Source organism: Odocoileus virginianus, chromosome 29 (assembly GCF_023699985.2).
Source record: "Odocoileus virginianus isolate 20LAN1187 ecotype Illinois chromosome 29, Ovbor_1.2, whole genome shotgun sequence".
NCBI classification, from domain to species: Eukaryota; Metazoa; Chordata; class Mammalia; order Artiodactyla; family Cervidae; genus Odocoileus; species Odocoileus virginianus.
In genome coordinates this window covers 11,961,706-11,988,993 of record NC_069702.1, presented here as the reverse complement: position 1 = coordinate 11,988,993, position 27,288 = coordinate 11,961,706, and the positions used below count along the sequence as shown (strand labels likewise).

At 47.3% G+C, this 27,288-nt stretch overlaps 1 protein-coding gene across 4 annotated transcripts; it reads left to right on the top strand.

Annotated features, from left to right (window-relative positions):
• Positions 1 to 18: 18 nt before the first annotated feature.
• On the top strand, positions 19 to 26,627 carry LYAR (Ly1 antibody reactive). Of its 4 annotated transcripts, none has more exons than XM_070458120.1 (10): positions 19 to 191; positions 8,540 to 8,870; positions 15,557 to 15,738; positions 17,055 to 17,169; positions 18,003 to 18,110; positions 18,234 to 18,317; positions 21,892 to 22,303; positions 22,642 to 22,728; positions 25,712 to 25,797; positions 26,301 to 26,627. In XM_070458120.1, the coding sequence occupies exons 3-10, from the start codon at positions 15,617 to 15,619 to the stop codon at positions 26,433 to 26,435; spliced, it is 1,149 nt and encodes a 382-aa protein (XP_070314221.1). In that variant the 5' UTR covers positions 19 to 191; positions 8,540 to 8,870; positions 15,557 to 15,616; the 3' UTR covers positions 26,436 to 26,627. The 4 variants fall into 4 exon arrangements, with proteins under 4 accessions (XP_070314221.1, XP_070314220.1, XP_070314223.1 ...); XM_070458121.1 differs by lacking the exon at positions 19 to 191 and adding an exon at positions 1,910 to 8,206; XM_070458119.1 differs by lacking the exon at positions 8,540 to 8,870.
• The last annotated feature ends 661 nt before the right edge of the window (positions 26,628 to 27,288 follow it).

The window sequence follows — 27,288 nt, the reverse complement described above, 5'->3', positions numbered from 1 at the left end:
CTGACTTCCATTTGCGTCACTTCCGCCGGGAGGTGTGGCCGTGGTGCGCAAACGCGCCGGGCGCCTCCGAAGCGAATTCTGCGCGCGGAAGCCCTGGAGGGAGGCGCAGGTTATAGAGCCTTGAGGGAAGCAGCGGTTCCACGTGCTCCTCTCGCGGCGGGTTGAAACCGTTGGCGGGCGCTGGCTGAGAGGTAAGGGGCGGTGGCCCAGAGGTCCGACCTGGGAGGCTGGAGTTCAGGCTGTGGGGCGGGGGGTGGGGTGGGGTGGGCACACTGTGGCAGTTGCCTGCGTTTCCACCGTTAGAGAGTCTTTCCTTTGGCTTAAACGCATGGAAGAAAGAAATGCATTCAAGTTTCATTCGTGCTCTGGGGGAAATGGAAGGAGTCCTGAAGTTAGAATGATGGAATAGTCCTGGAGTTAGTTCCTCCGGATTTTAAAATGGAAAAGTCGGTGCCGGGAACCCACGGAGGGGGTTCCAGCCGGGATGGTTGTCTGGTCCCCCCACCGGACTGGGGTGTGCAGGCTTGCTGCATGTTGGGGACGAGCGCTTGTCTTCTTTGAGTCTTGGGGAGCTCGGTCTCCAAGGAGGAGGCCCTTAGGGCATAGTGGTTGAGAGCTCGGGGCTTTAGGGCCGGGAATAGCCACGTTGTGAATCCACGTTTGCCACCAACTGCACGTGTAGCTTGCTGCCAGTTACTGAACCCCTTTGTGCCTGGTCTGTCAAAAGGGAATAATAATGGAACCTAACTCAGAGGACTCTTGTGTATTACAGGAGCTAGGGTTTCGCACATAGTAGATGATCCATCAGTGTCCGGATTTTCTGCAGCCCCTGCCTTTATGGAGAGGTTAGAGGCATAAGGTGGGGTTTGAGTGCTTGCAAGCCTACCATTCTTGCAGCGTGCCTACCTGGGGCTTATTCACACAGTGCCCCCAGTGCCTAACGTAGTGCCTGACGCATTGGCTTCCACAGGTAGTTATTACACCAGTGAATAGATGCTGTTTAAACCACTGCTGTTGATGTACCATGTGGGGAGGGTGTGAGACTGGAACTTGGGGTTTGAGAGACACGGCTCAGCTTCTGCGGGCCTCGGCTCATCTGTCGAGTGGAGATGGATGTACATTCCTTGAGAGTCTTTGCAGAGCAAGGGAGAGATCCTGCCTGACTATACACCCTACAGTCAGGAGCTTCGGCGTGATGCTGTGCAGTGTGTGCTGGTTTGTCTTTCCCTTTCACCATGCCCCTGGTTTCTTGGCGTTTTCCTCTCAGGAGGGGCTTGCCTAGTTGGCCTGATGCACTGTTTCACAGCCTGGAGGACTTAAGTCCCTAGGGGACAGTGACTTGCTTCAGGTCTCAGGGCTCACAGAAGGCTGTTGACAGCTTGGCCCTTCAGGTGGGCAGTTTTGGTGGTGATGGTGTCAGTGGGGTTTAGGTCTGTGTGTGTGTATGTTTGTGAAGGAATTTTTTTTAACAGTTTTTTTTGTTGTTGTTAAAAAAATAGATGATACAAAATGTGTAAGGAGGAAGGTTAATAAATAAATCACTCCAAATACAAGCTTCCCTGGTGACTCAGGTGGTAAAGAATCTGCCCACAATGCAGGAGACCCGGGTTGGATCCCTGGGTCAGGAAGATCCCCTGGAGAAGGGAATGGCAACCCACGCCAGTATTCTTGCCTGAATTCCACGGACAGAGTGTGAGGCGAGCAGAAGTAACGCCATGGCAGGCAGCTTAGATTAGGAGTAGGCCTTCCTACTTCTAGATGGTAAGATTATCAGGCCACCTGGATACAGCCAATCAGCTTAACACCGCTGTTTGCCGATTAGGAATGGGGCGGGACCCCCCCCCCCCCCCCCCGAAAGTCCTGCGCGTGCGAAAGTTTTGAGTATGTTTGACCAATGAAATTGCTTTGCAAACTTGTAACCAATCCGCTTAAACAAACTACCAACGGCGTGTGCTCACCCTATAAGTTTGTGTAACAGCTTGGGCTTGGGGCTGTCTGACCCCACACCACTGCGTTGGATGCGGCAGGAGCCCTGACTCGAGTCAGCAATAAACTTCCCTTTTTTCGAGTTGCATTGTCTTGGAGGCCTTCTCTCTTCCCGCTCGGGGATTCGGACATCAGGCATAACAAGAGGAACTTGGCAGGCCACCATCCATGGGGTCCAGAAAGTCAGACACAACTGAGCAACTTACACATTCACTTCACAATCCTAGAACCAATTTGAGTTCGTGTTATCAGGGAATAGGGTGGTAGTGTAGGCACCCAGGGGATGGGGAGCCAGCAGAGACTGGGGTGAGTTTATGAGGATAGATGGATAGATTGAGGGTCATATTTAAAGAAGCAGTGTTTGGCGGGGACTGGGAGCAATATCATTGATGTGCAAATAAATAGACTGCAAGACATTCTCCCATTGAGTAAGGATTTATTTTTCAAATCTGGTATCTTTAACTTTCCACACAATACTGTAAGGTAGCTATTAGAGCCATTTTATAGATAAGCAGATTCTGAGAAGCATAGGTACTTCCAGGTCATTTATGTTTTAATTGGCAGATGCAGACTCTAGCTCAGATCCTCTGGCCCTGAGTCCAGGCCCAGGTCAACAGAAGGTGGCCACCAGCTTGATAAAAGGAGACTGAGGTGCCTGAATTGCTTCACAGGTTCCCAGCTTCTAGAGATGCTGTCTGCTACCCATCAGCTCAGCACTGCTGTTCAATATCCATCATCCTCTGCTGTGACATGGGTGGTCTCCTTGTTCACTGTGGCTTAGCTTAAGAATAAAAGACCTTTAGGATCGTAATATTTTTAAATGATCCGTCATGACTTACATGGCACTTAGCTGGGTATATAGGTGTCATGAAAGTCTTAATGCAACAAACATGGTTTTAGCTTTTCTAATTTGTGAAGGCCAAATGTTACCAGTTTACTAAAACATCATTTGAAAATGTGACTGTTTAAATTTCTTTCACATTTATTGAGTCCTGTGAAGTTTGAATGAGTTGTCTTTTGTGTGTAGGAGTGTGAAATGTGAAAGGTAAAATTCAAACGGCTCCATTTTAAGATAATGCCGCCATTTTGAGCTGAACTTCCCCGAAGAAGGAGAAAAGACAAAGAAATTCAAACGAGCCAATCAGGAGAGGACAGGAAGTCCCTCACCCCCTTACTCTAACCCACCAATCAGTAGCTAACAAGACATCCTTAGTTAAAGAACTAACCAATCCCTTTAAGCTCCCCGCTTTCCCCACTATATGGTATAAAAATAGATGGCCGCCATCACTCGGGGCTCTGTCGCATGGCCATTAGGTTGTGTGGAGGGAGTCCCTGCTCGAGCTTGTAATAAAATTCCTCACTGCTTTTGCATCTGTCCTTGGCTCCTGTGGTGTTTGGTGGGATTCCGAGATCCGGGTACAACATTTTGGGGGCTCGTCCGGGATTCCCCGGACCCTCCAGGACCCGCGCTTCGGAGGACAAATGGCCCTTAAGCAGTAGCAGCAGCTGCATCTGTATCTGTAAGGGGGCCCCAATCTGTAGCTGGATTTAAACCTAGGTGGATGCGCCGATAATGGTCTTCAGCAGGGAGCCGGAAGAGACGTCTTCCAGCTCTCACTTAGTCTCGTGTATACATCTGGTACATCTGATATACTCTGTACCTTTTGTTCTCAGAATTGCGCGCTCTGTTATTTGTCTGGTGTGTCGTCTTGTTTGTTCATTGTGTGACTGACTGACGATGGGACAGACCCAATCTGGATGCTCTCCACTTACCTTAATAACTGACCATTTCAAAGAAGTTAGAGCTCGAGCTCATAATCTGAGTGTAGAAATTAAGAAATCTCGGATGGTTATCTTTTGCAGTGCTGAATGGCCCAGCTTTAACATAGGCTGGCCTTCTGAAGGGACTTTAGACTTAAAGACTGTTCGGAGAGTCCGAGAAATCATCCTCAGACCTCGAAGCGGACATCCAGACCACGTCCCATATATCCTGGTTTGGGAAGATCTAATAGTCAGCCTAGCCCCTTGGATCCAACCGTTTTTACCTCCACAGGCAGCAGCAGCCATGGAGATCTTAGTGGCTGAAGAAAAGAAAAAGCCTCCGGCTGCCCCCTCTGCCCCTGTTTTACAGGAAGACTTCACTCTTCTTGATCTCCTTATCACACCTCCACCATATTCTGTCCCTGCTCCTATTCAGCCCGAACCCCCACTTCCCCAACCTTCTCCAGAAGCGGCTGGGGGAGGACCTGCAATGAACACCCAAAATCGTAGGGCCGCCTCCCCCGGGGGGCCTGCCGACTCTACTTCCGCAGCTATTCTTCCTCTTAGGGCTCTGGGTCCCCCTGATCCTGATGGAAATCAGCCCCTTCAATATTGGCCCTTTTCTACTAGTGATTTATACAATTGGAGGACCCAGAACGCCCCATTTTCAGAGAGACCTTAAAGAGCTTATTAACTTGTTAGAAACTGTTCTGTTTACTCATCAACCTACGTGGGACGATTGTCAGCAGCTACTCCAGATATTATTCACCACAGAAGAAAGAGAAAGGATCCAGCTCGAGGCGCGGAAACTGGTGCCAGGAGATAATGGGCAACCCACGGCTAACCCTGCGATGATTAACTCTAACTTCCCTTTGTCTAGGCCACAGTGGGACTATAACACGGCGGAAGGTAGGGAGCGGCTCCGGGTCTACTGCCAGACTCTGTTGGGGGGTCTCAAAGTGGCCGCTCGCAGGCCCACTAATTTGGCTAAGGTAGGCAATGTACAACAAGGGAGAGAAGAGAGTCCAGTGGCGTTCCTGGAGAGACTGATGGACGCATTCCGTCAGTACACTCCCATGGACCCTGAGGTAGAGGATATCAGGTCAGCCTTAATGATGCATTTTATTAATCAGTCTGCCCCAGATATAAGGAAGAAGTTACAGAAGATAGATAGATTAGGTGAAAAATCTATTCAAGATCTGATGGCAGTAGCAGAGAAAATTTATAATAACTGAGAGACACCTGAAGAGAAGCAGACTAGAGCCGCCGACTGGCAGACCCAAAATATGGCTCGCATTCTCCTGGCCGCCACCAGCACCCAGCCTAATGAACGAGAGAAGAGATTGAGACAACTGAGAGAATGTAAGCCGAAAACTAACCCCCAGGAAAAACCAAAGTTAGGACGGAACCAGTGTGCATATTGTAAAAAAGGACATTGCGTTAAAGATTGCCCTAAGAAGTTCAAACAAGGAACCAATGTTTTGGCTCTGGGGGACCTGAGCGACTAGGGGAGATGGGGCCCGGAACCCCTCTCCGAGCCCAGGATAACCTTGAAAGTGGAGGGGACCCCAATTGAGTTTTTAGTGGACACTGGGGCCGAACATTCTGTCCTGCTTGACGCACAGGGAGAACTCTCTTCAAAGACTTCATGGTGCAGGGGGCCACTGGTATGAAAAAATATTCATGGACTATCCGAAGAAACCTAGATCTGAGCACGGGCTGGGTATCCCACTCTTTCATGGTCATACCAGTCTGCCCCTACCCACTGCTTGGCCAAGACTTGCTAACCAAAATAGGAGCCCAGATCCATTTCTCACCTAAGGGGGTGAATGTTACGGACACGGCCGATAGGCCGGTACAAGTTCTAACCATGCAAATAGAAGATGAGTACAGATTACACCAAGGCCCCTCCGAAGTAGCCCCTGAGGCTGATATGCAACAGTGGCCTAATGAATACCCACAAGCCTGGGCAGAAACCGGAGGCCCAGGCTTAGCCAAACATCGGCCCCCAATCTATACTGAATTAAAACCAGAAGCAGAGGCCATCAGAGTCAAGCAATATCAGATGCCACAAGAGGCCCAAAGGGGTATTTGCCCTCATATACGCAGGCTGTTGGCTCAGGGCATCCTACGGCCATGCCAATCCAACTGGAATACCCCCCTTCTCCCAGTCAGAAAGCCGGGGTCCAATGACTACAGGCCAGTGCAGGATTTGAGACAAGTTAACCAATGGGTGATGGACATCCACCCCACAGTACCAAACCCCTATACTCTTTTGAGCTCCTTGAACCCCAATCACCAGTGGTATACCGTACTGGACTTAAAAGATGCTTTTTTTAGCCTTCCCATGGCACCCAAAAGCCAGAAATTTTCGCCTTCGAATGGTCAGATCCAGAGGAAGGCATTCATGGGCAACTAACTTGGACAAGACTACCACAAGGATTCAAGAACTCGCCCATGATCTTCGACAAAGCATTACATGAGGACCTGGGTGAGTGCCGTATCCAACACCCACGGGTTACCTTGCTACAGTATGCGGACAACCTCTTGTTGGCCACAGAATCCCAACAAACCTGTCTGGAGGCAACCAGAGATTTGCTATATACTTTAGGCGAGCTGGGATATCGGGCCTCTGCAAAGAAAGCACAAATTGGCAGACAAGAGGTTCATTACCTGGGATATATATTAAAAGAAGGACAGCGGTGGCTGTCCAAAGCTAGAAAAGAGACTGTGTTAAAGATCCCTAAGCCCCAGAATCAACACGGAATTAGAGAATTTCTGGGTTCTGCTGGATTCTGTAGATTATGGATCCCAGGTTTTGCTGAAATGGCAAAACCACTATACCAGGCAACAAAAGAAACTATACCATTTGCCTGAACAGAGGAAATGGATAAAGCCTTCCAGGACATTAAGACAGCCCTCCTGTCGGCCCCTGCCCTAAGTCTACCTGACGTCACTAAGCCCTTCCTTCTCTATGTAGATGAGAGCAGAGGGGTAGCCAAAGGGGTGTTACTCCAGAGACTGGGACCTTGGAAAAGACCAGTGGCATATCTTTCAAAAAAACTGGACCCAGTGGCTAGTGGATGGCCTCCCTGCTTGCGTATGGTGGCTGCTGTGGCCTTGTTAGTAAAAGACACTGGCAAATTAACCCTGGGACGAGAACTGCAAACAACAACCCCTCATGCCATAGAGGATATATTGAGACAACCTCCAGATCGATGGATTAGTAACGCTAGACTGACCCATTACCAGGGACTACTACTAAACCCTACCAAGATCATTTTTCAGCCGCCAACTACTTTGAACCCAGCCTCACTCCTGCCGGATCCAGACCTGGACGCTCCACTACATGACTGTGCTGACATCCTGGCTCAGGTATGTGGGATCCGAGCTGATCTGAAAGACGTCCCCCTTCCGAATGCTGAACTGATTTGGTACACAGATGGGAGCAGCTTCATACAAAATGGACAAAGGTATGCAGGTGCGGCTGTGACCACTGAGACAGAAGTCATATGGGCTGCCCCTTTGGCCCATGGGACTTTGGCCCAAAAAGCCAAACTTATAGCATTGACTGAAGCACTCGAAAGAGGTAAAGAAAAAAACCTGACCGTTTATACTGACAGCAGATACACCTTTGCCACAGCACACATTCATGGGGCCATCTATAGAGAGAGAGGGCTCCTGACGGCTGAAGGAAAAACTATAAAAAATAAAGAGACAATTCTTGAGCTTCTACAAGCCCTCTGGCTGCCCAAGAAACTGGCCATAGTCCACTTCCCAGGCCACCAAAGAGGCGACTCCCCCGTGGCAAGGGGCAATCGACTGGCTGATCTTTCGGCCAAGGAGGCTGCTCTAGCATCTGTTACCCCAGTTTTGGCAGTTTGACTCCCTGATCCAGGGACTATGACTCTACCTGATAGCCCCGAAGACAGCGAAACAGATATAGAATGGATTAACTTCTTACCTATGACTCAATTTAAAAATGGTTGGTGGAAAGATGCTAAGTCAGCGCCTATCCTACCTGAAAAACTGGGGACAGAACTGCTCTGGAGAATTCATAATGCAACCCATTTAGGGGCGAAAAAAATGCAGGATCTCATCAGAACTGCAAAGATTGTCATCAAAGACTAGCGGGTGAAAATAGAAAAAATTGCCTCAGACTGTAAGGGTTGCCAGCTAACAAACCCAACCAAGACTTCAAAAGCAACTAAAGGAGCCAGAGAAAGAGGAGCACGCCCTGGAGCCTACTGGGAAGTAGACTTTACTGAGGTAAAACCAGGACAATACGGACATAGATACCTGCTAGTCTTCATTGACACTTTTTCTGGATGGTAGAGGCCTACCCAACAAAAAAGGAGACAACTCAGGTAGTAACATAAAAACTCTTGGAAGAGATCCTGCCGCGGTTCGGATTCCCTGCACAGTAGGTTCCGATAACGGTCCCACCTTTGTCTCCAAGGTAAGTCAGGGACTGGTGGCGGTTCTGGGGACAAATTGGAAATTACATTGTGCCTATCGACCCCAGAGTTCAGGGCAAGTAGAAAGAATGAACAGAACCTTAAAAGAGACCTTGACCAAATTAACCCTAGAGACTGGCGGGGACTGGGTGGCGCTCCTCCCCTTTGCCTTTTTCCGGGTGCGGAACTCACCCTACACGTTGGGGTTAACCCCCTTTGAAATTATGTTCGGGAGACCTCCCCCTATTGTACCTAGTTTAAAGACTGACTTAATAGCTGACTTGCCTGTTGATGCTCTGTTTTCCTCTCTCCGACTCCTCCAACGGGTGCACAAGGACATTTGGAAACGGCTAGAAGCCCTATACCTCACCAAGCCACCGCCTGAACCGCATCGTTTTTGGCCAGGAGATTGGGTCTATGTGCGAAGACACCACTCAGGCACCCTCGAACCACGCTGGAAAGGACCCTACTCCATCATCTTAGTCACACCAACGGCCCTCAAGGTGGACAGCATCTCAACGTGGGTCCACTTCTCGAATGTGAGGCCTGCTGATCCTTTTACCAACATCCACGAGGTTCTGCCACAATGGAGAGTCTCCAAGCATCCAGACAATCCACTTAAGCTAAAACTCTGGAAACGCCCCAAAGAAGCATCTCCCTCTTAAGGTACTTTGTACTCTGGGCAGTCTTCCAGGAAATTACCTTAGCCAATCCACACCATCCGGTTAACATGACCTGGATAGTCTACAACCCTGAGATGGGAGAAATACTCAATTTGAGTTCCAACGTAGCCCCCAAAGGGACATGGTGGCCCGTATTGACTTTCGATTTGTGCGTCCTGGCAGCTGATAATAACGGCTTCCATGGCCCCAGCCAACTGAGTGACTTCGTAGGGAGCCCTCAGTTCGGTCCCTTTGGCCTTTTTGATTGGGCCTTCCAGGGAGGTACACCGTGCACAAAACCAACACCTGTGTATGTCTGCCCAGGTGGGGGGAGGGATCGGAACCAAATTGCAAACTGTGGGGGAGTTGATTCTTTTTATTGCGCCGCTTGGGGATGTAAAACTATGGGAACGGTCCATTGGCTCACCAATCCTGGCAACGACCTCATTCAGGTAAAATTACCCCAAGATTCCCCACCATGTAAGACGCTGTCGTCTAAACCTGGACAATGTTTTCCATTACAGATTAAGTTCACTGATAAAGGGAAAAAGTTTACCAGGTGGGATTTTGGCCGAGCCTGGGGCCTCCGTCTGTACAAGACCGGATATGACTCTGGAGTCTGGTTTGAGCTTAAATTAAAGCTGGGACCACTCTATTTGGCCGCCAAGGTAGCTTTGGGACCAAACCAGGTGATAGCCCCAAAACCACCTTCCCAGGTGATAACCCCTAAACCTCCCTCCCAGAACCAAAGTCGGGATACTGGACCTACTCCACACACTCCCCCCATAGCTGATATGTCCCCACCTACAGGTCCCCTTATAAAAATGATCTCCTCAGCGTACCTCACCCTTAATGCCTCTCGTCCGGACTTAACAAATGGTTGCTGGCTCTGCTATAATATTAGGCCTCCTTACTATGAGGCAGTTGCTTTTTCTTCAGGATTCAATGTGGCTGCCGATATCTCAGCCTGTAGATGGCAGCAACAACCTGGTACGGGCCGCCTGACAGTAGGCTCCATTACTGGTATAGGCACCTGCATAGGGGCTATCCCTGAGACTTATCAACACCTATGTAATCACACAGTCCCTATGGCCAACCTCACTAATTCCACCCACTGGTGGATCATCCCACCAGAAAATGGATGGTGGGCTTGCTCCGCCGGACTAACCCCTTGTGCCCATCAGGCGGCACTAAAAACCTCTCAAGACTTCTGTGTCCTAGTCCATCTAATCCCCCGGCTAAACTATTATTCAGAAGAAGAACTGCAGCCAAGGTTAGAGATGCCAGATCAGTATAGGGTAAAAAGAGAACCAGTCACTGCCCTAACGTTAGCTGTCCTGTTAGGATTGAGGGCTATAGGAACTGGAAGTGGAATTGCAGCCTTAACGCTCCAAGATAAACAGTATAACCAACTGAGGGCTGCCATAGATGAAGATATTGAACAGCTTGAAAAATCCGTTTCCCACCTCCAAGAATCTTTAAGTTCTCTGGCTGAGGTAGTGTTACAAAATAGGAGAGGTTTAGATCTGTTATTCTTACAACAAGGAGGACTATGTGCAGACCTAGGAGAAGAATGCTGTTTTTATATTGACCATTTGGGAGTGATACAGAAATCTCTACAAAACGTTAGAAAAGGCCTAAGCAGGCGAAAACAAGAAAGAGAAAATGAACAATCATAGTTTGAGTCTTGGTTTAATACTTCCCCTTGGTTGACCACCCTGATTTCTTCTCTATTAGGACCCCTCATTCTACTGTTATTAATCTTAACTATGGGTCTCTGCATATTGAATAGAATTATGTCCTTTGTGAAAGATAGATTGAATACCGTCCACCTGATGATACTCAGATCTCAGTATTCGACTGTCCCCACAGATGATATAGAAGACCCATGATTGGGCCTTCCATAGAAACAGAGAGAGGGGGAAATGTGAAATGTGAAAGGTAAAATTCAAACGACTCCATTTTAAGATAATACTGCCATTTTGAGCTGAACTTCCCCGAAGAAGGAGAAAAGACAAAGAAATTCAAACGAGCCAATCAGGAGAGGACAGGAAGTCCCTCACCCCCTTACTCTAACCCACCAATCAGTAGCTAACAAGACACCCTTAGTTAAAGAACTAACCAATCCCCTTAAGCTCCCCGCTTTCCCCACCATATGGTATAAAAATAGATGGCCGCCATCACTCGGGGCTCTGTCACATGGCCATTAGGTTGTGTGGAGGGAGTCCCTGCTCGAGCTTGTAATAAAGTTCCTCGCTGCTTTTGCATCTGTCCGTGGCTCCTGTGGTGGTTGGTGGGATTCCCAGATCCGGGTACAACAGGAGGTGCTTGCTGTTTTCATTTGGAGGGGCTCCATTTTCACAGGGGTGTCTTTCTGTAAGTTTGTAGCATGTCCACTTCTGAAATTGTCAAGCCTGCACTAATATTTGCCACATTTTAGTCTGCTGTACAGTTTGGATGGTTTTGAGCTTGAGGTTGTTTGCAGCCCCTTTCTTCCACCGCAGACACACATACCAGTGTTTACGGCACAAAAGAAAGGTACTTCCCTGGAGGGCTGGGCGAAGAGGGACGGGTAAGTTCCTTACAGAGCTTATCTCCTTTGCGGGCAGGCGGCCACACTGTCCGCGGTGCAGATCAAGCGTCAGTATGCAGCCGTGGCTCTAAAAATCCAGGGGAAGGCCCTGGGAGACTGATTCCAGCTTACTGTGCAAGCTACCATTCTATCTTTGAAAAAAATCCCAATAGATTTCTGAATGTGAGCATATGCCACAAAAGACCAAATGAAAACGATTGGAGAGGTATCTTTCTGATGTACATGCGACCAAATTCTAATTCTCTCCTCAATTGATGTTGACTCTGTGTGTGGCTAATCACCAGAGAGAAGACATGTTTTGCACAGATATGCCGAGCATCTTTTTTTGTCAACATCACTGGCTTCATTCAGTCGAGAAATTTTATTCAGTCTGAGAAATCCAGCCGTCCTTCTCAGACCTTTTAAATTTCTGACCTTCCCTGGCGGGCTGCATCTCTCAACTGGATCTCATAGCTTGCCGAAACCTTCCTCCCCTCCCCTCTCTTCCTCAAACAAGATACAGGATAGACCTCAAAAATGAAGGCTGGAAAGCTCTAGGCCATTGCTGCAGTTTGAGGGGGTATTTTTTCATGGTTGACTCTCACTGTGAAAGTACTCTCAACATTGTCAGCAGGTAATTTAGTTTGTCCCAGCTGCTTCCACCTTGTGTATAAGATGGCAGTCCATCTCTTGGTGACTATGGTTTACTCTGGTATTGAAACCAAAGTGGCCTTTGTATGCATGTGCGTTCAGTCATCTCCAACTCTTTTTGCAACTCCATGGATTGTAGCCCGACAGGCTCCTCTGTCTATGGAATTCTCCAGGCAAGAATACTGGAGTGGGTTAGCCATTTCCTTCTTCAGGGCCTCTTCTTGACCCAGGGACCAAAGCTGCTTTGCAGGCGGATTCTTTACCACTGAGCCACCAGGGAAGCTCGGCTGCTCTCGTTGCCTGCCAGCAACCTGGTCATCCTTCTGCTGAGAGCAGAATGCTGGCTTCGGGGAAGTGGGTCACAGTCCAAGGGAGACCAACTCCCCCGTACCTGTGACTGTTCTCTTATGTCTTTCACCGTAACCAGGTGAGAAGCTGCTCTTGGTTGGTGCGCATCCCAGAACAGTCAGGCTTTCTTTCCTTGGGATTTGCTGCTCAGCTGTTACTGACCCCATGTAATGCTGATGGAGAGCTGAAGAAGGGGTCCCTGGGTCAGGGGCCCACGTTTTATATGTAGCACATTAGGCAAACTGCAGGGCAAGAGACCTCCAAGAGAGACCAGCTGAGCCTCTGTAAACAATGGAGTTGCAGCCAGGATGTACATTTTCATTCGAGGCTGAATGGATGGGAATAGCCCTGCTCCTTTCTTAGGTTTGTCCTGTCTAGCAGTGACTCAGAAGGTGGGAGTGCAGGAGAGATGGTGACCTCGTGCACGAGAATTTTCCACGAACCAGGAGTAGTCTCTCATTTGTGCCAGAGGAGTCTCAAATGAAGTCTTAACCCTGAACAAACTGTATTCGTGTACTTGACCCTTACCTTCATGATGAGGAAGAACATGCTGGGTTAAACATTTGTTCTCAGTATTTCTGCTGTGAAACTTATTTATAATGTAAAATGACAATCTAGTGATTAAAAAAATCAAGATCTTAATAACCCAGATAGCCACGATGGTGTGATCACTCACCTAGAGCCAGATATCCTGGAATGCGAAGTCAAGTGGGCCTTAGGAAGCATCACTAAGAACAAAGCTAGTGGAGGTGATGAAATTCCAGCTGAGCTATTTCAAATGCTAAAAGATGATGCTGTTAAAGTGCTATACTCAGTATGCCAGCAAATTTGGAAAACTCAGCAGTGGCCACAGGACTGGAAAAGCTGTTTTCATTCCAATCCCAAAGAAAGGCAATGCCAAAGAATGCTCAAACCACCGCACCATTGTACTCATCTCACATGCTAGTAAAGTAATGCTCAAAATTCTCCAAACACGTCTTCAGCAGTACGTGAACTGAAACTTCCGAATGTTCAAGCTGGATTTAGAAAAGGCAGAGGAACCAGCAATCATATTGCCAACATCCATTGGATCATAGAAAAAGCAAGAGAATTCCAGAAAAACATCTACTTCTGCATTATTGACTTTACCAACGCCTTTGACTGTGTGAATTACAACAAACTGGAAAATTCTTCAAGAAATGGGAATACCAGACCACCTTACCTGCCTCCTGAGAAATCCGTATGCAGGTCAGGAAGCAACACGGGACCTAAAACAACAGACTGGTTCCAAATTGGAAAAGGGGTAGGTCAAGGTTGTATGTTGTCACCCTGCGTATTTATCTTATATGCAGAGTACATCATGTGAAATGCTGGGCTGGATGAAGCACAAGCTGGAATCAAGATTGCCAGGAGAAATATCAATAACCTAAGATATGCAGATGACAGACACCACCCTTATGGCAGAAAGAAAAGAGGAACTGAAGAGCCTTTTGATGAAGGTGAAAGAGAAGAGTAAAAAAGCTGGCTTAAAACTCAACATTCAGAAAAAAGAAAAAAAAAAACAAAAACAAAAAACTCAATATTCAGAAAACTAAGACCATGGCATTGGGTCCCATCACTTCATGGCAAATAGATGGGAAAACTATGGAAACAGTGACAGACTTTATTTTCTTGGGCTCCAAAATCTCTGTAGATGATGACTGCAGCCATGAAATTAAGACGCTTGCTCCTTGAAAGAAAAGCTATGACCAACCTAAATAGCATATTAAAAAGCAGAGACATCAGTTTGCTGACACAGGTCCATCTAGTCAAAGCTATGGTTTTTCCAGTAGTCAGGTATGGATGTGAGAGTTGGACCTTAAAGAAAGCTGAGTGCCAAAGAACTGATGATTTTGAACTGTGGTGTTGGAAAGGATTCTTGAGAGTCCCTTGGACTGCAAGATCAAACCAGTCAATCCTAAAGGAAATCAGTCCTGAATATTCATTGGAAGGACTGATGCTGAAGCTCCAATGCTTTAGCCACCTGATGCGAAGAACTGACTCATGGGAAAAGACCCTGATGCTGGAAAAGATTGAAGGCAGGAGGAGAAGGAGACAACAGAGGATGAGATGGTTGGGTAGCATCACCGACTCGATGAACATGAGTTTGAGCAAGTACCGGGAGTTGGTGATGGACAGGGAAGCGTGGTGTGCTGCAGTCCTTGGGGTTGCAAAAAGTCATACATGACTGAGCAACTGAACTGAATCTTGGAAAATTACAGTGATTTCCGGCACACTTTTAAATGAATTTGTGTTTTGTTGAGGGCAGTAGCACCTCCATGAACTTTTTAAACAGTAGTTATGTGTAGGTGTGGACCCACTGAATCATGGAGCAGTGCTCCGGACGGCTGGGTTTGGGAGCCCACTCCAGTAGTTCAGCACCCAGCACTGGGATACCTGGAAGGGTTCTGTGGTTTCTGATTGATCCAACAGGGGGCCACTCCTGCTCCCGTCCACTGAAACTGAGGCGCACATCTGCATTTTTAACACCTGTGGATACATGGTTATGCCTGTATGGGTGCTGTTTGTGCTTATAGGAATGATTTTTAGGCCTCTTCTCCACTTTCTAAACCTTCCATGATTCCCCTTTGGCTGTGTCCTTATTGTATTTGGGGACTCGGCGCACTTTTCAGTGCTCACATAGAGGCAGTAGAGAGAAGGAGACTGCCTGTGTGCAGTTAAAGTTATTGGAAACGTCCCCAGACTTCATCTCTAGAGGCAGCCTGCCAGGTTTAAATCCTGGTTCTGCTACTGCATGACTTTGGACAGCTTCTTTAGTCTGAGTCCCAATACCACGTGTAAATTGTGAACGACGATAGTCCTTCCCTCATAGGGTTGCTGTGAGCGTTGAAGTCCACATATGTAAAGCTCATAGAATAAAGCCCAGCTTGTGGTGAGCACATATTCAACCAGTTTTAGCCGTGGTATTGTTGAATACAGTTTTACGTATGTGATGGTAAAGGTTTATGTAGATTGCGAATCAGCTTTGATTCTATTGTGTTATTTTCATGTGAAGAGTTAGCTGTCTGAGTCATATATTTGGAAAAGAAGTTTCACATTACAATGATAATTATCTTTTTTCCTTTTTAATTTTTTTTTAGGACAGGGCTTAAAACCCATCTGGGGTAAAAAAAAAAAAAAAATTAATTATTTAGCTAAAAATGGTATTTTTTACATGCAATGCATGTGGTGAATCAGTGAAGAAGGTACAAGTGGAAAAGCACGTGGCTGTCTGCCGAAACTGTGAATGTCTTTCCTGCATCGACTGTGGCAAAGACTTCTGGTAAGTCCATGTGGATCTGTACTAAATGTCCAGACCAGTTATGTGATCGTTGGTTCCACAAAGCATTAAAAAAAAAGAGAGAGAGCAAGAGCAAATTTGAGAAAAGAAAATTAAGAAAAAAATGTAGTGCCTGCCAGGACTGTTTGCTCTTTAAAGGTGATACAAAGAGAAGACTCAGAATAAAAGGGAGTCGTGGGTTTGGTCTTAATCTGATGAGTCCATGGCACTTGCTGTCCTGTCCTTGGCACCATTAGCGCACCCAGGGAGGTGAGCATGCTGAGCAGGGTTTCCGGTGTGGTGTGCTGATAACAGGGAAGCGCTGGATTTACAGACCAGAAAATGAAGTTATTCATTACCAGTGGAGATACCTGGGAGAAGAGACTCGGTGCTCCCCCAGAAAACCAGAGGTGACGGAGGGAGTGACGCTCCTGGTCCTGAGTGTGTCAGGTGCTCCCAGGGAAGGGGTCTCTGGAGAGGGGAAGGCTGAGAGGAGGGGGTGGCATGGATCCCGCCCATCCATGTTTCTCGGGGAGCGTCGTCTGCAGTTGGCTAATCTCATTCTTGCGCTGATTGCCTTCAGCTTCAGAGGGTTCAGCTTTTGGCACGTGGGCCCTACTGGCCTCTGTGGCATTTGAGGGATATTTGCAAACAGTCTCTTTTAATTTCATTCTAAAGCAGTGATTTAAAAAAAAAATGTCTGGAAACTGCTAAGTCTTTGTTCTTACCTAATCCTAGGAGGAAGGATATACAGAAACAGGTGAAAACTGGGCTGTCTCTCCTTAAGGGACTTTGCCCCGACCTTGTCCCAGCTTTTCCCTGAGGACCCTGTAGAGCTTCAGAACAATCATATAAGAAAGAAGTGTCCTTTTTTCCCAAGACTCCCAAGATCCAGAACTTTCTCATGACCTGATACGACTATTTTATACCACCTTTTAACTTAGTCTACAGCTAATTATTGATTGCCCGCTGTATATTACCAGGAAACCCTACCGGCATTGTAATTTAAGATAAAGCCACCCTGTTGCAAAGAATTCTTTTTTATTTAGAGACTATTCGCTTGTGACTTAAAAAAAATACTGCCTATCAATATGATTTTAAGACATTTGGGTGGATGGGTGGAAAGTTTGATGGTGGGATTTGAACAGTTGGCAAGAAGGAAAATGTGATGTGACCAGGAGGTTATCAACATAGTAAGTGAAAGGGGTGGGGTGGCCGAGCAGAGCACAGATGGAAAGGTAAGTGTGGACTGCGTGCTAGCTTTACACAGAGACTCCGATTTGGGAATCACTCTAATGGTGGAACTTTCTCACTTTAAGGGGCGATGACTATAAAAACCACGTGAAATGCATAAGTGAAGATCAGAAGTATGGTGGCAAAGGGTATGAAGGTAAAACCCACAAAGGCGATGTTAAACAGCAGGCATGGATTCAGGTAACGTCTTCCTAATTCATCAAGGAGCTTCATCTGTCACCTGCTTTCTTGAGAAGCCTAGGAAGCCAAGAATTAATGCATCCTATGCAACTAAGTACATTCACAGTGTTGTACATCCATCACCATCATCCATCTCCAGAAATGTTTCATCTTTTGATAGAGGTTACATCTGAACCTTACATCTGAACATCTCTTTAAGTGGTATTGACATCTTACAGTTCTTGGACATGGGATGTCTTTCCATTTGCTTGTATCTTTTTAATTTCTCTCAGCAGTGTTTTTTAGTTTTCAGTATATATGTCTTTTGCCTCGTTGCTTGGTTAAGTTTATCCCTAAGCGTTTTATTCTTTTTGATAGTATTATAAGTGGAATTGTTTATTAATTTCCTCTCCAGTTTGTTCTTTGTTAGTGTAGGAAAATGCAGCTTGATTTTTAAGTGTTGATTTTTGTATCCGGCATCCCCTGAACTTAATTAGTCCTAAAGATTCTTTCTGTGAAATCTTTTGGGTTTTGGACATGTAAGACCATGTTGTTGGGAACAGAGGTCATTTTACTTGTTTCTTTCCAATGTGGATGTGTTTTATTTCTTGCCTTAGTCTCCGGGAGGTAGTGAAGGAAAGGGAAGCCTGGCGGGCTGCAGTCCATGGGGTCGCAAAAAGTCAGACATGACTTAGCGACTGAACAACAACAATAAATTGCTCTGGACTTCAGCACTCTGTTGAATCTGTAAACATAGACATTAACATAGAATCTGGACTTGAGGTGTAAACCCAGTAGTTTGACTTTCATGAAACTCATCTGTCGACTGTTTATTGCTTTTATCTTTTCTGTAGAAAATTCATGAATTAATAAAAAGACCCAATGTCAGCCCCAAAGTGAGGGAACTGTTAGAGCAAATTAGTGGTTTTGACAACGTTCCCAGGAAAAGGGCAAAATTTCAGGTATGTATTTGACTGGACTTCCCTGACTGGAGGGGATGTGGGCACTTCAGTGACAGCTTATGTGTACCTGTCAGCATACGGGATAAGTGGGTTTTTTTTCTTTTTTCTTTTTCCCCCATACAGAATTGGATGAAGAACAGTTTAAAAGTTCATAATGAATCTATCCTGGAGCAGGTGTGGAATATCTTTTCTGAAGCTTCCAGCAGTGTAAGTCCGATCTCACTCTAGACTTGCAGTGTGGCAAAAGTGCTTAGTAAAAGTCAAACAGGAATGTCTTATTTTTGGGAGTCAAGACAGCCTTCTTTTCCAGAGAGCCTCTTTGTGCCTTCACTAATGGGAAGGGATACACTGAGTGCAGTGCAGAAAAGATTTCCTTATTGTGCAAAGAAAGGTGTTTAATCCTGATGTCTGACAACTCCTGGCTGACATGACTTGATCGGCTTAGACATGAGGTAGTGGGATGATCGGAAAAGAACAGGTGCTTTGGGTTTCTGACAGACCCGATTTGAATCCCTGCTTTGCTGTTTGCCAGGCGATTGCTCTCGGGCATTTTATTTAACCTCTCTGAGCCTTCGTCTCCTTGTTTTCGATAGAGGTGGATCGTTAGACTCAGTAGGGGCTTCCCAAGTGGCTCAGTGGAAAGAATCTGCCTGCGGAGTGGGGGACCTGGGTTTGATCCCTGGGTCGGGAAGATCCCCTGGAGGAGGGCATGGCAACCCACTCCAGTATTCATGCCTGGGAAATCCCATGGACAGAGGAGCCTGGTGGGCTACGGCCTATGGGGTCACAAAAGAGTCGGAGGTGACTTTAGTGACTAAGCAACAACACCAAAGACTTAGTACTTACTGTGCCCGACACATGTCAAACCCTGAACAAAAATAGGAAGACAACTCAGGTGGGTGATAGTGGACAGGCTGAGGACAAGAGAGGGTGACCAGGTAGGTATTCTGGTCGGTGTGGGGTGAGGGGTCGTGTCCTAGTGATAAAGCATATGAGGGAGTACAAGCCTCCCAGCTCGTGCCCAGCAGGGCGTGGGCGCTTAGTCAGTGCTGATCTCCTTCCTTCCGGGGGCCGAAGGGATTGCTTGGAACACATCAGTAGACCACCTTCCGAGAAGATGCTTTGATCCGAGAGGCCCCAGATGTGGAACACACCTGCAGAAAGCTGTAGTGTGGCATCTTGTAGGCACGTCCTTGCTTCCGTTGTTCAACATTTTTTCTCATTAATTCAGTTGCACTTTGCCCCTACTTGGAGCTTATAGCCCATCTGAAGACATATCATTAGTGTTTCAAGACAACAGTGGGGTCTGACTGGTCTTTTATTCTCCTCACAGTTGTCAGCAGTTGATGTGCTTTATGTAGAGAGAATAGTTTTGACCACAAATTGGGATTAAAAAATGAAACTTTCTCTTGGCAGTGTATCTACCATTTGTCTCTAAACACACAAATTGGCCCTGTGAAACCTTATAACCAATCATTCAATTGGCACTTATGTGGCACCTATTTTCGTAAAGGTTATTTCCATTATTTTGGGCTTCCCTTGTGGCTCAGCTGGTAAAGAATCTGCCTGCAATGCTGGAGACCTGGGTTTGATCCCTGGGTTGGGAAGATCACCTGGAGAAGGGAAAGGCTACCCACTCCAGTATTCTTCCCTGGAGAATTCCACGGACTGTACAGTCCATGGGGTTGCAAAGGGTCGGACACGACTGAGTGACTTTCACTTCCATCATTTTAACTAATAGTCATAAAAGTTTGTGGTTATTTAGCTTAACTCCAGAGTTTAAAAAACAGAGTTTTTCAATTTCATTTTGAAGCTGTGAATATATTAAGAATTAAATAAGATAACCATTAAGCAGCTCGTGGTAAACTCTGAGCTCTGCACAATGCAGATTGTCGTTGCTTTTGGGCAGTGAACGTCCCGGCACGTGCCTGGAGTTGGAGATAGGGATGGTGCCAAGGCCCTGGGGGTGTTGGGCTGGAGGCTTTGTGTCCTTCTCAGGTGAAACACTCACCACCCCGCTGCAAGGTGCAGCTGGTCACTATGGACCCAGCCACCCTTGGACCTGGGTCCTTCCCAGCGGGGGAGCTGTATTCTGGCAGGAGAGACCGACAGTTGCTCTAAGGGCTGATACTGTGATATCAGGTGGTGACAAGGGCCAGAAAGAAATGGGAGGCAGAGGTCAGGGCAGAGAGTGAAGAAGGGGAGAGTCTCGCTGTCAGGACAGAGGCAGTGAAATCGTATCTGAAGAGACCACGTTGGAGTAGAGCCTGGAACGAAGTAGGAAGCTGATGGGGAGTAAATCTGTTCACTCATTGATTGAGTGACTGCTTGGTGGGTCAGTGTGTGTCTCCCTCCCTCCTTCCTCCCCTCCTGCTTCCCCTCTCTCCCAGAATCTGGGGCGCCGAGGGCAGGCTTGGTTAGGAATTGGAGGCAGGGCAGCAGCTGGAGACTTGGCTAAAGGGGGCAGGCCTGGGGCTGCAGTGCTCAGACCCTGGTGGGTTGAAGCTCATGACACACCATCCCACAGGACAGAACTTGTAGGACAGGGCGAGGTGGCCAGGTCTCCCTTCCTCCCGGGTCCTTTCTGAACTCATCGCCTCCCCCCGCCGCGTGTGCCTGGATGATTTGATCTCTGAATTCCTCCTGAGAAAACTCCAGCTGTTTAGTTTAGTCTCAGTACCCTAAATACTACTCTCTGAGCCTGTGACTGGGTCTTACGGGCTTCATGAGCTCAGCAGAGTGCTTCTACCGGAGTGAAAGCCAGTCCTCCTCCATTTGGTCCCCTCGTGACCTCGCCTCTGAAAGGAGGAGGACTCGATGACGGTGTCAGTCACCTGGCCGCTTACTTCACAGAGCTGGAACTTGACCGTGAGTCCAGGGGTTTGTGGAGCACCTGCAGCTGCCCCGGAGCTGCCGACGCTGACCGTGGCCCTGCCCCTGCAGACACATCAGGGCTTATGGAGCAGTTCAGTGACTTGCCTCACGTCCTCTCTTGGGAAGGGGCAGGCGTGGAGGCCGCAGCACATCTATAGTCAGAGTGCAGCTGAAGTCACTCGGTTTGAGTCAGGTGGTGCAGTAAATGGGCAGTCTGTCTGATTCCAGCGCGTGTTTCCATGGTTCCTTACTTACCGTTCTTGACGTCCCACCCAGGTGTCCCTCCCTGACGTCCCTCTCGGGGTAGCCATCCAGCTGAACAGTGATGGTGATAAGGGCACCTCTGTCTAGTACTCGAGTTTACAAAACTCTCCCTGCACATCCAGCTGCTTTCTCAAGCTTGGCTTTTCTCCTTTCTCATTTTACTCATACATAAACTGTATCGGGTATGTGTCACCACCTTTTCTTTTTATAGATGAGGAAATAGGTTTGGAGCAGATAAATAACTTGACCTGAATCACCTGGCTAGTAGTGAACAGAGCTGGAAATTGAACCCAGGCCTGCAGATGCATCAGTCTGATGGTTTCTGCCACACCCACATGCTTGTCTTCTATCTGACAGGCGGCTAGTGAGCCAGAATTAAAGGTCTGGCTTTTCCATGACATAGAGATCCTTCATTTTTCCAGTGGAATGAAAATATCTATTAAATGCAGAGAGGAATGTGGGCTGGGGGTGGTTTTTTCTCACTTTGTGTATATATTGCTACGTGTAAGCTATGGGGTTGGAGGGGTCGCAGTTATAAAATGGTAAGTAACAACAGTTTCCTTAGAGAAATTTATGCAGTAGATAAAATGATGTGTGTCTGGAATGAGTATTTATGTGTTTCCTGGTTTTGCTTAATAATAAGGAACCCGTCGGTAAGGGGCCAGATCAGCAGCCGGCAGAGCCAGCGAGCAAGCCGTGTGCAGAGAGCGACCCCGAGGCCCCGCCCTCCAAAGCAAACAGCAGCGCGGGGGAGCGTGCAGAGGCCAAGAAGGATAAGAGGGCAAGGAAGGCAGACCGGCAGCAAAGCAGGAAAAAAGAAAAGAAAGAACTAAGACTCGAAAGCCACCAGGACAATGCAGAGAGTCAGAAGCCTAAAAAGTGCAAAGCGGCGCGGGAGGCTGAGCAGGAGGCGGCCAATGGCTCCTCGGGGGCGAAGAGCCAGAGGAAGAAGAGCAAGGCCGAGCGCGCCCAGGACGGGGCGGTGGATGGAGGCGCCAAGGCGGGGGAGCAGGCAGACGCCGGTCCGGGCAAAAGAAAGCGCAAGCACTCGGGAGGTCTGTGGCTCACTTGACGCTCCGAGGGTTTGTTAAGTGTTTAAGCTGTGAGTTGGGAATGGATAAAAATCTGTCAGACCTTGCCGTTTGAACCCACTAGCAGCAAAGAGCATAAGGTTTGGTGGCAGGCCAACCTGGGCTTAGTCCACGGCAGGCAACACCACCTCTCAACTGTCCCTGGAGGAGAAGCCCCCCGCCTCAGGGCTGGGGTGCTTGGGGGCATGAGCAAGGTGATGGGGTTTTTTTTATAGGAGCCTGGCCCTGTAGGCCTCTCATTAAATGGTAGGTGCTGTTATAAATGTGAAATCTTTTTTTTTTTAATCTTCCTAATGACTTAGTTGAATCAGCTTCTAAGAAGAAAAAGATTAAGCTCCCAGAAAATTCTGTGGATGGAGAACCGGAAAACCATGAGGCTCCTGCAAAAGGTATGGCTGCTGTGCTTTGCAGCTCTGCCCTCTCCAGGTTGGGGAAGAAGGGGGAGGGTTGGGCCTGTCGGGTGGGTCGTGCCCTCTGGATGCATGGGAAAGAGTCTGGAGCAAAATCCGTGCTCCAGGGCGTGACTGCAGAGTAATAGTGAGCACTCTTGTCAGTCGGTCTCACAAGGGTCTCTCCACCTTTAAGGATATAATGTAGAGCTGTCTGGATTGGAGATGTCTATTGTCTTTGGAGTAAGCCCCTTCTTGTCCCTGCTTCTTATCACGCCCATAGATGTGCCCTGAGGTCCAGGGTGCAGGAACAGGCTGGACTGTTCCTCCTCCCGTCTCTGGCTCTATCCCTGGTGTCCCCTTGCTTGGAGCTCCACGGCCACCCTCTTTCAGCCAGAATGTGTGCTTGTCAGACTCCAAAGTGGAAGCGTTAAGTCGCTCAGTCGTGTCCGACTCTTTGTGACCCCATGGACTACACAGTCCATGGAATTCTCCAGGCCAGAATACGGGAGTGGGTAGCCATTCCCTTCTCCTGGGATCTTCCCAAGCCAGGGATTGAGCCCAGGTCTCCCGCACGGCAGGCAGATTCTCGACCAGCTGAGCCGCCTGGGCAGTCCAGGGCTCCTCTTCAATGCTGTCTCCTCTGCAGAGCTGTTCCCACTGCCCAGAGCGGGCACACTCCCCAGGCCTGCCACTGAGAACAGTCCCGAGGGCTCAAATGGGATTTGAGACTTGATTCATGCAAGTTCAGTAACTGCCCAAGGGTAGTTAGATTTCTTAGCTTGTAACTTTGTATATGTGAAGTTGTTTTTTTAACTTAAAACTTCTAGTTCTGAGGTAATTGTAGATTCACATGCAATTTTAAGAAATAATTAGACCTCTGGGATCCTTCTGTGGCCTTACCCAGTTTCTTCTGAGGCCGAGACCTCCCACAGCTGTAGGACAAAACTCCCCTGGGTTCAACACCTTGACTGTTCAACACCTTGAACAGTCAAGAGACAAACATTCCCGTCCCGGAAAGGAACGCTCCCACTGCCCCATTACAGCCACACCCACTCCTCTCGCCCCACCCACCTCTACCCCAGAGGTCAGCCTGTCCCTTACTTCCATGTACCTCTCTGCTTTGAAATTGTGTCATTTCAGAATGTGACATAAATGGCATCGTTTACTGTGTAGTGGGCTTCCCTGATATGATAGCTCAGCTGGTAAAGAATCCACCTGCAATGCAGGAGACCCCGGTTCAATTCCTGGGTCAGGAAGATCCCCTGGAGAAGGGAAAGGCTACCCGCTCCAGTATTCTGGCCTGGAGAGCTCCATGGACTGCATAGCCCATGCAGTCACAAAGAGTCGGACACGACTGAGTGACTTTGACTTCACACTGTGTAACCTTTTGAGATTGGTCCTCTTCACTCAGCCTTATTCTAGGGAGATTCATCCAGGCCGCACATCTCAGTAGCCCATTCCTCTGCTCCGTGAGCAGTGGTCTATGGTGTGAGTGTCCCACAGCTTGGTTATCCATTCATCTGTTGATGGACATCTGAGTTATCTTCAGTCCGTGGTCCTGATGAATAAGGCTGCTGTAAGCACTCATGTAGAGGCTTTCCTATGTCGTGTTTTCTGGAAGAAATGTTCAGGAGGTGCAGTGGCTGTTGGTACATCACTTGCATGTTTAGTTTTTTAAGAAACAGCCAGGTTTTTCACGAGTAGCTGTGCCGTGTTATATTCCCACCAGCAGTGTGTGAGAGATCCTGTCTTCCTACACCCTGATCAGCATTTGGTGGTGGTATTGCATCTGTAGAGCAAGTTTTTGGTCTTGATGAAGCCTCATTTGTCAATTTTTCCTTTAAGAGATGATACTTCTGAAGTCGTCTAAGAACTCCGCTGGCCCTAAATCCCCAAAGGTTTTTTTGTCTATTTTCTGTTTTTTTTTTTCTTAAATATCTTGCAGTTGCAGATTTTACAGTCAAGTCCATGATCCATTTTGAGTTAATTTTTATGAGATATGAAACTTGGTTGAAGGTTTGTTTCTTTGCTCATTGATGTCTGGTTGGTCCACACCATTTAAAGAGGCCGTCTTTTCTCTCAGTGAAGTGCCTTTGTCAAGCATCGGTGTGGGTCTGTTCTGGGTTCTCTTGCATTGTGTGTGTCCGTCCGTCCCTCCACCACACATCTCGACTAGAGTAGGCATATCCAAAGTCTGGAAAATGGGTAGCCTTATCCTCACTTTGTTCTTTTGCAAAATTAGAAGATTTATAATAATCTTGCCTATATCTATAAAAAGTCTTGCCGTGATGATAGAGGAATTGAATCAGTTTGGGAAGAATCGATCACTTTATTTACTGTGTTGTCTTCCAAGCCATGAACATGTGGCATGTCTGTTGATTTAAATCTTTTGATTTCTTTCATTAGCATTATGTATCTTCCGCATACTCTTCTTCATCTTCCCAGATGAAGCAGAGGTTCCCTAGATGAGCCCTAGCCTACTGACAGTAGTCATTGGTGGCCGTCTTCTCTGGTTCAAGGTTCAGCTCCTTTTGCTCAGTCTTTGCTTTGCTTACTGTGTTTAGACAGCCCCTTGATCCTAGCGGATCCTTAGTAAATCTTGAATTCATTAGATATAATTCATGTCTTTCTACCGGAATTTGTAGGATGGTGGTACTTAATGATCCTTAGTTTTTCTGGTCATGCTGAGAATGAGTATTGCAGACGATAGTCAGTGCCTCTCGGCCACCGTGCTTGGACAGGTCAGGTGCCTGCTACACAGTACTGTGGCGTCCAGTTCATTCTGGTCTTGTTCATTTCCTGTGTAGCAAATAGGTGGTGCAGAAATGAGGCAAGACCGAAAACTAGCTTTACAAAAGTAGCACCACCACCAAACGTTGGCCGGGGTATAGGGAGACCGGATCTCTCACACACAGCTGTTTCTTAGCCCTTTGGGAGTGCCACAAACACAGTCGTTTACAAATTATTTTCTACACTGTAGGCAAATTCAACTGGAAGGGAACTATTAAAGCAGTTCTGAAACAGGCCCCAGACCATGAAATAACAATCAAGAAGCTAAGGAAAAAGGTATGAAGGGTGTGAATCAGGTATATAAGCTGGGGAGAATCCGTTCTTTATTTTAAAATGTATGGTTTTGTTCTGTTTTCTCTACATCTGAAATACTGTAAACTTGTAGGTGTGTGTATGTCTCAGTGACTTTCCAGCTGCTGTTTTTTGGTCCTTCAGGGTGCGGGTGGGGCTAGAGTCATACCCCATCCACACCTCCTCAGCCAGGGCAGCACCAGTGTTAAGTCTGAAAATTACTGCTCTAGCTATGTTACTGTCTTTTGATTATTCCAGAACAGTGTTTTTTCCCCTCTTTGTAATTTTTTTTCACTGGTGTCTGACTCAGGCAGCCAAGTGTCACACGTGTGCCTCTGTGTGAATTGCCATAAGCAGGACCCCCCGAGTAACCAGCACCTGGGCTCTTTGAATTGTTGCTGTCCGCCGTGCTGGGGGTCAGAGAACTAACACTGTGGGTAAATTTTCAGGACAAAGACCTATTTGATCGCTGTTTTTTCTTTGTGAAGGTTTTAGCTCAGTATTATGCGGTGACAAATGAACATCACAAATCTGAAGAGGAACTCCTAGTCATCTTCAACAAGAAAATCAGCAAGAACCCCACCCTGAAGTTATTAAAGGACAAGGTCAAGCTTTTAAAATGAACATTTTTTTTATGTAATAATTGAATCCATCCTGTTGATCTCTTTCCTTTCACGATTGTTTGTAAAACATGTAGTGAATTGTAACAACTCGAGTTTTGCTTTCCAAAGGTGTATTTTTAAGTTAAGAAAAAAGTATATTTTTGGTAGAACTTCTATGAGAAAAATAAAATATATTCTTATCCCACGTTCTAATTCTGTAGCAGTGAAAATTATTGTACTTAAAATATTCTTGTATGGGAAATAGTACCAGATGTGACAAGTCAAAAAATAACTTGATCAGACTAGAAAGCATTTGTTTTTATCACGTCATTTTTTAGACATTTAGAGAGTTTACGGGGGTTGATTTTTTGTGTGGTTTAAATGTATGTGTGAGTTGCAGTGTTTCCCCCAGGAGCGGTCCAAACAGTCCTTCGTGTGTAATAACCCTTGCCCAGCCAGGACTTCTGCTCTTCACGGGGGTTCCTGTGTAAGTCTGGCCTGTCCAATCTGACCCAGTTCATCTTCAGCCAAAGACAGATTGGTCGGTGACTAGATTTGGGGGTTCTGGGGTGGCCTGTGACCAGAGCTATAGGGAACCAGCTCGTTTGAAACTGAATCCATTGTTTAGCTGTAGTACCGTTTCAGTGCCCTGGTTAGATTGGTCTCGGTCCTCGTTCACTCTGCAGGAGGAGAGCCGGGCCACTTTCTGATACCTGAGTAGGTTCTGCCCACGAGTCCCTCAGCCGCTGGTATGTAGGGTAAGAATCACTCCTTTGGGGCTTCCCTGCTAGTCCAGTGGCTAAGACCCTGGGCTCCCAATGCAGGCGAGCTCGGCTCCATCCATGGTCAGGGAACTGGATCCCACATGCCATAG

Bases quoted from the DNA above. Each gene is read 5' to 3' on its own strand.
- LYAR (XM_070458119.1), top strand. From the start codon at position 15,617: ATGGTATTTTTTACATGCAATGCATGTGGTGAATCAGTGAAGAAGGTA. The intron at 18,111-18,233 runs GTATGTATTTGA...TCCCCCATACAG, and splicing joins GGAAAAGGGCAAAATTTCAG to AATTGGATGAAGAACAGTTT. The intron at 18,318-21,891 runs GTAAGTCCGATC...CTTAATAATAAG, and splicing joins TTTCTGAAGCTTCCAGCAGT to GAACCCGTCGGTAAGGGGCC.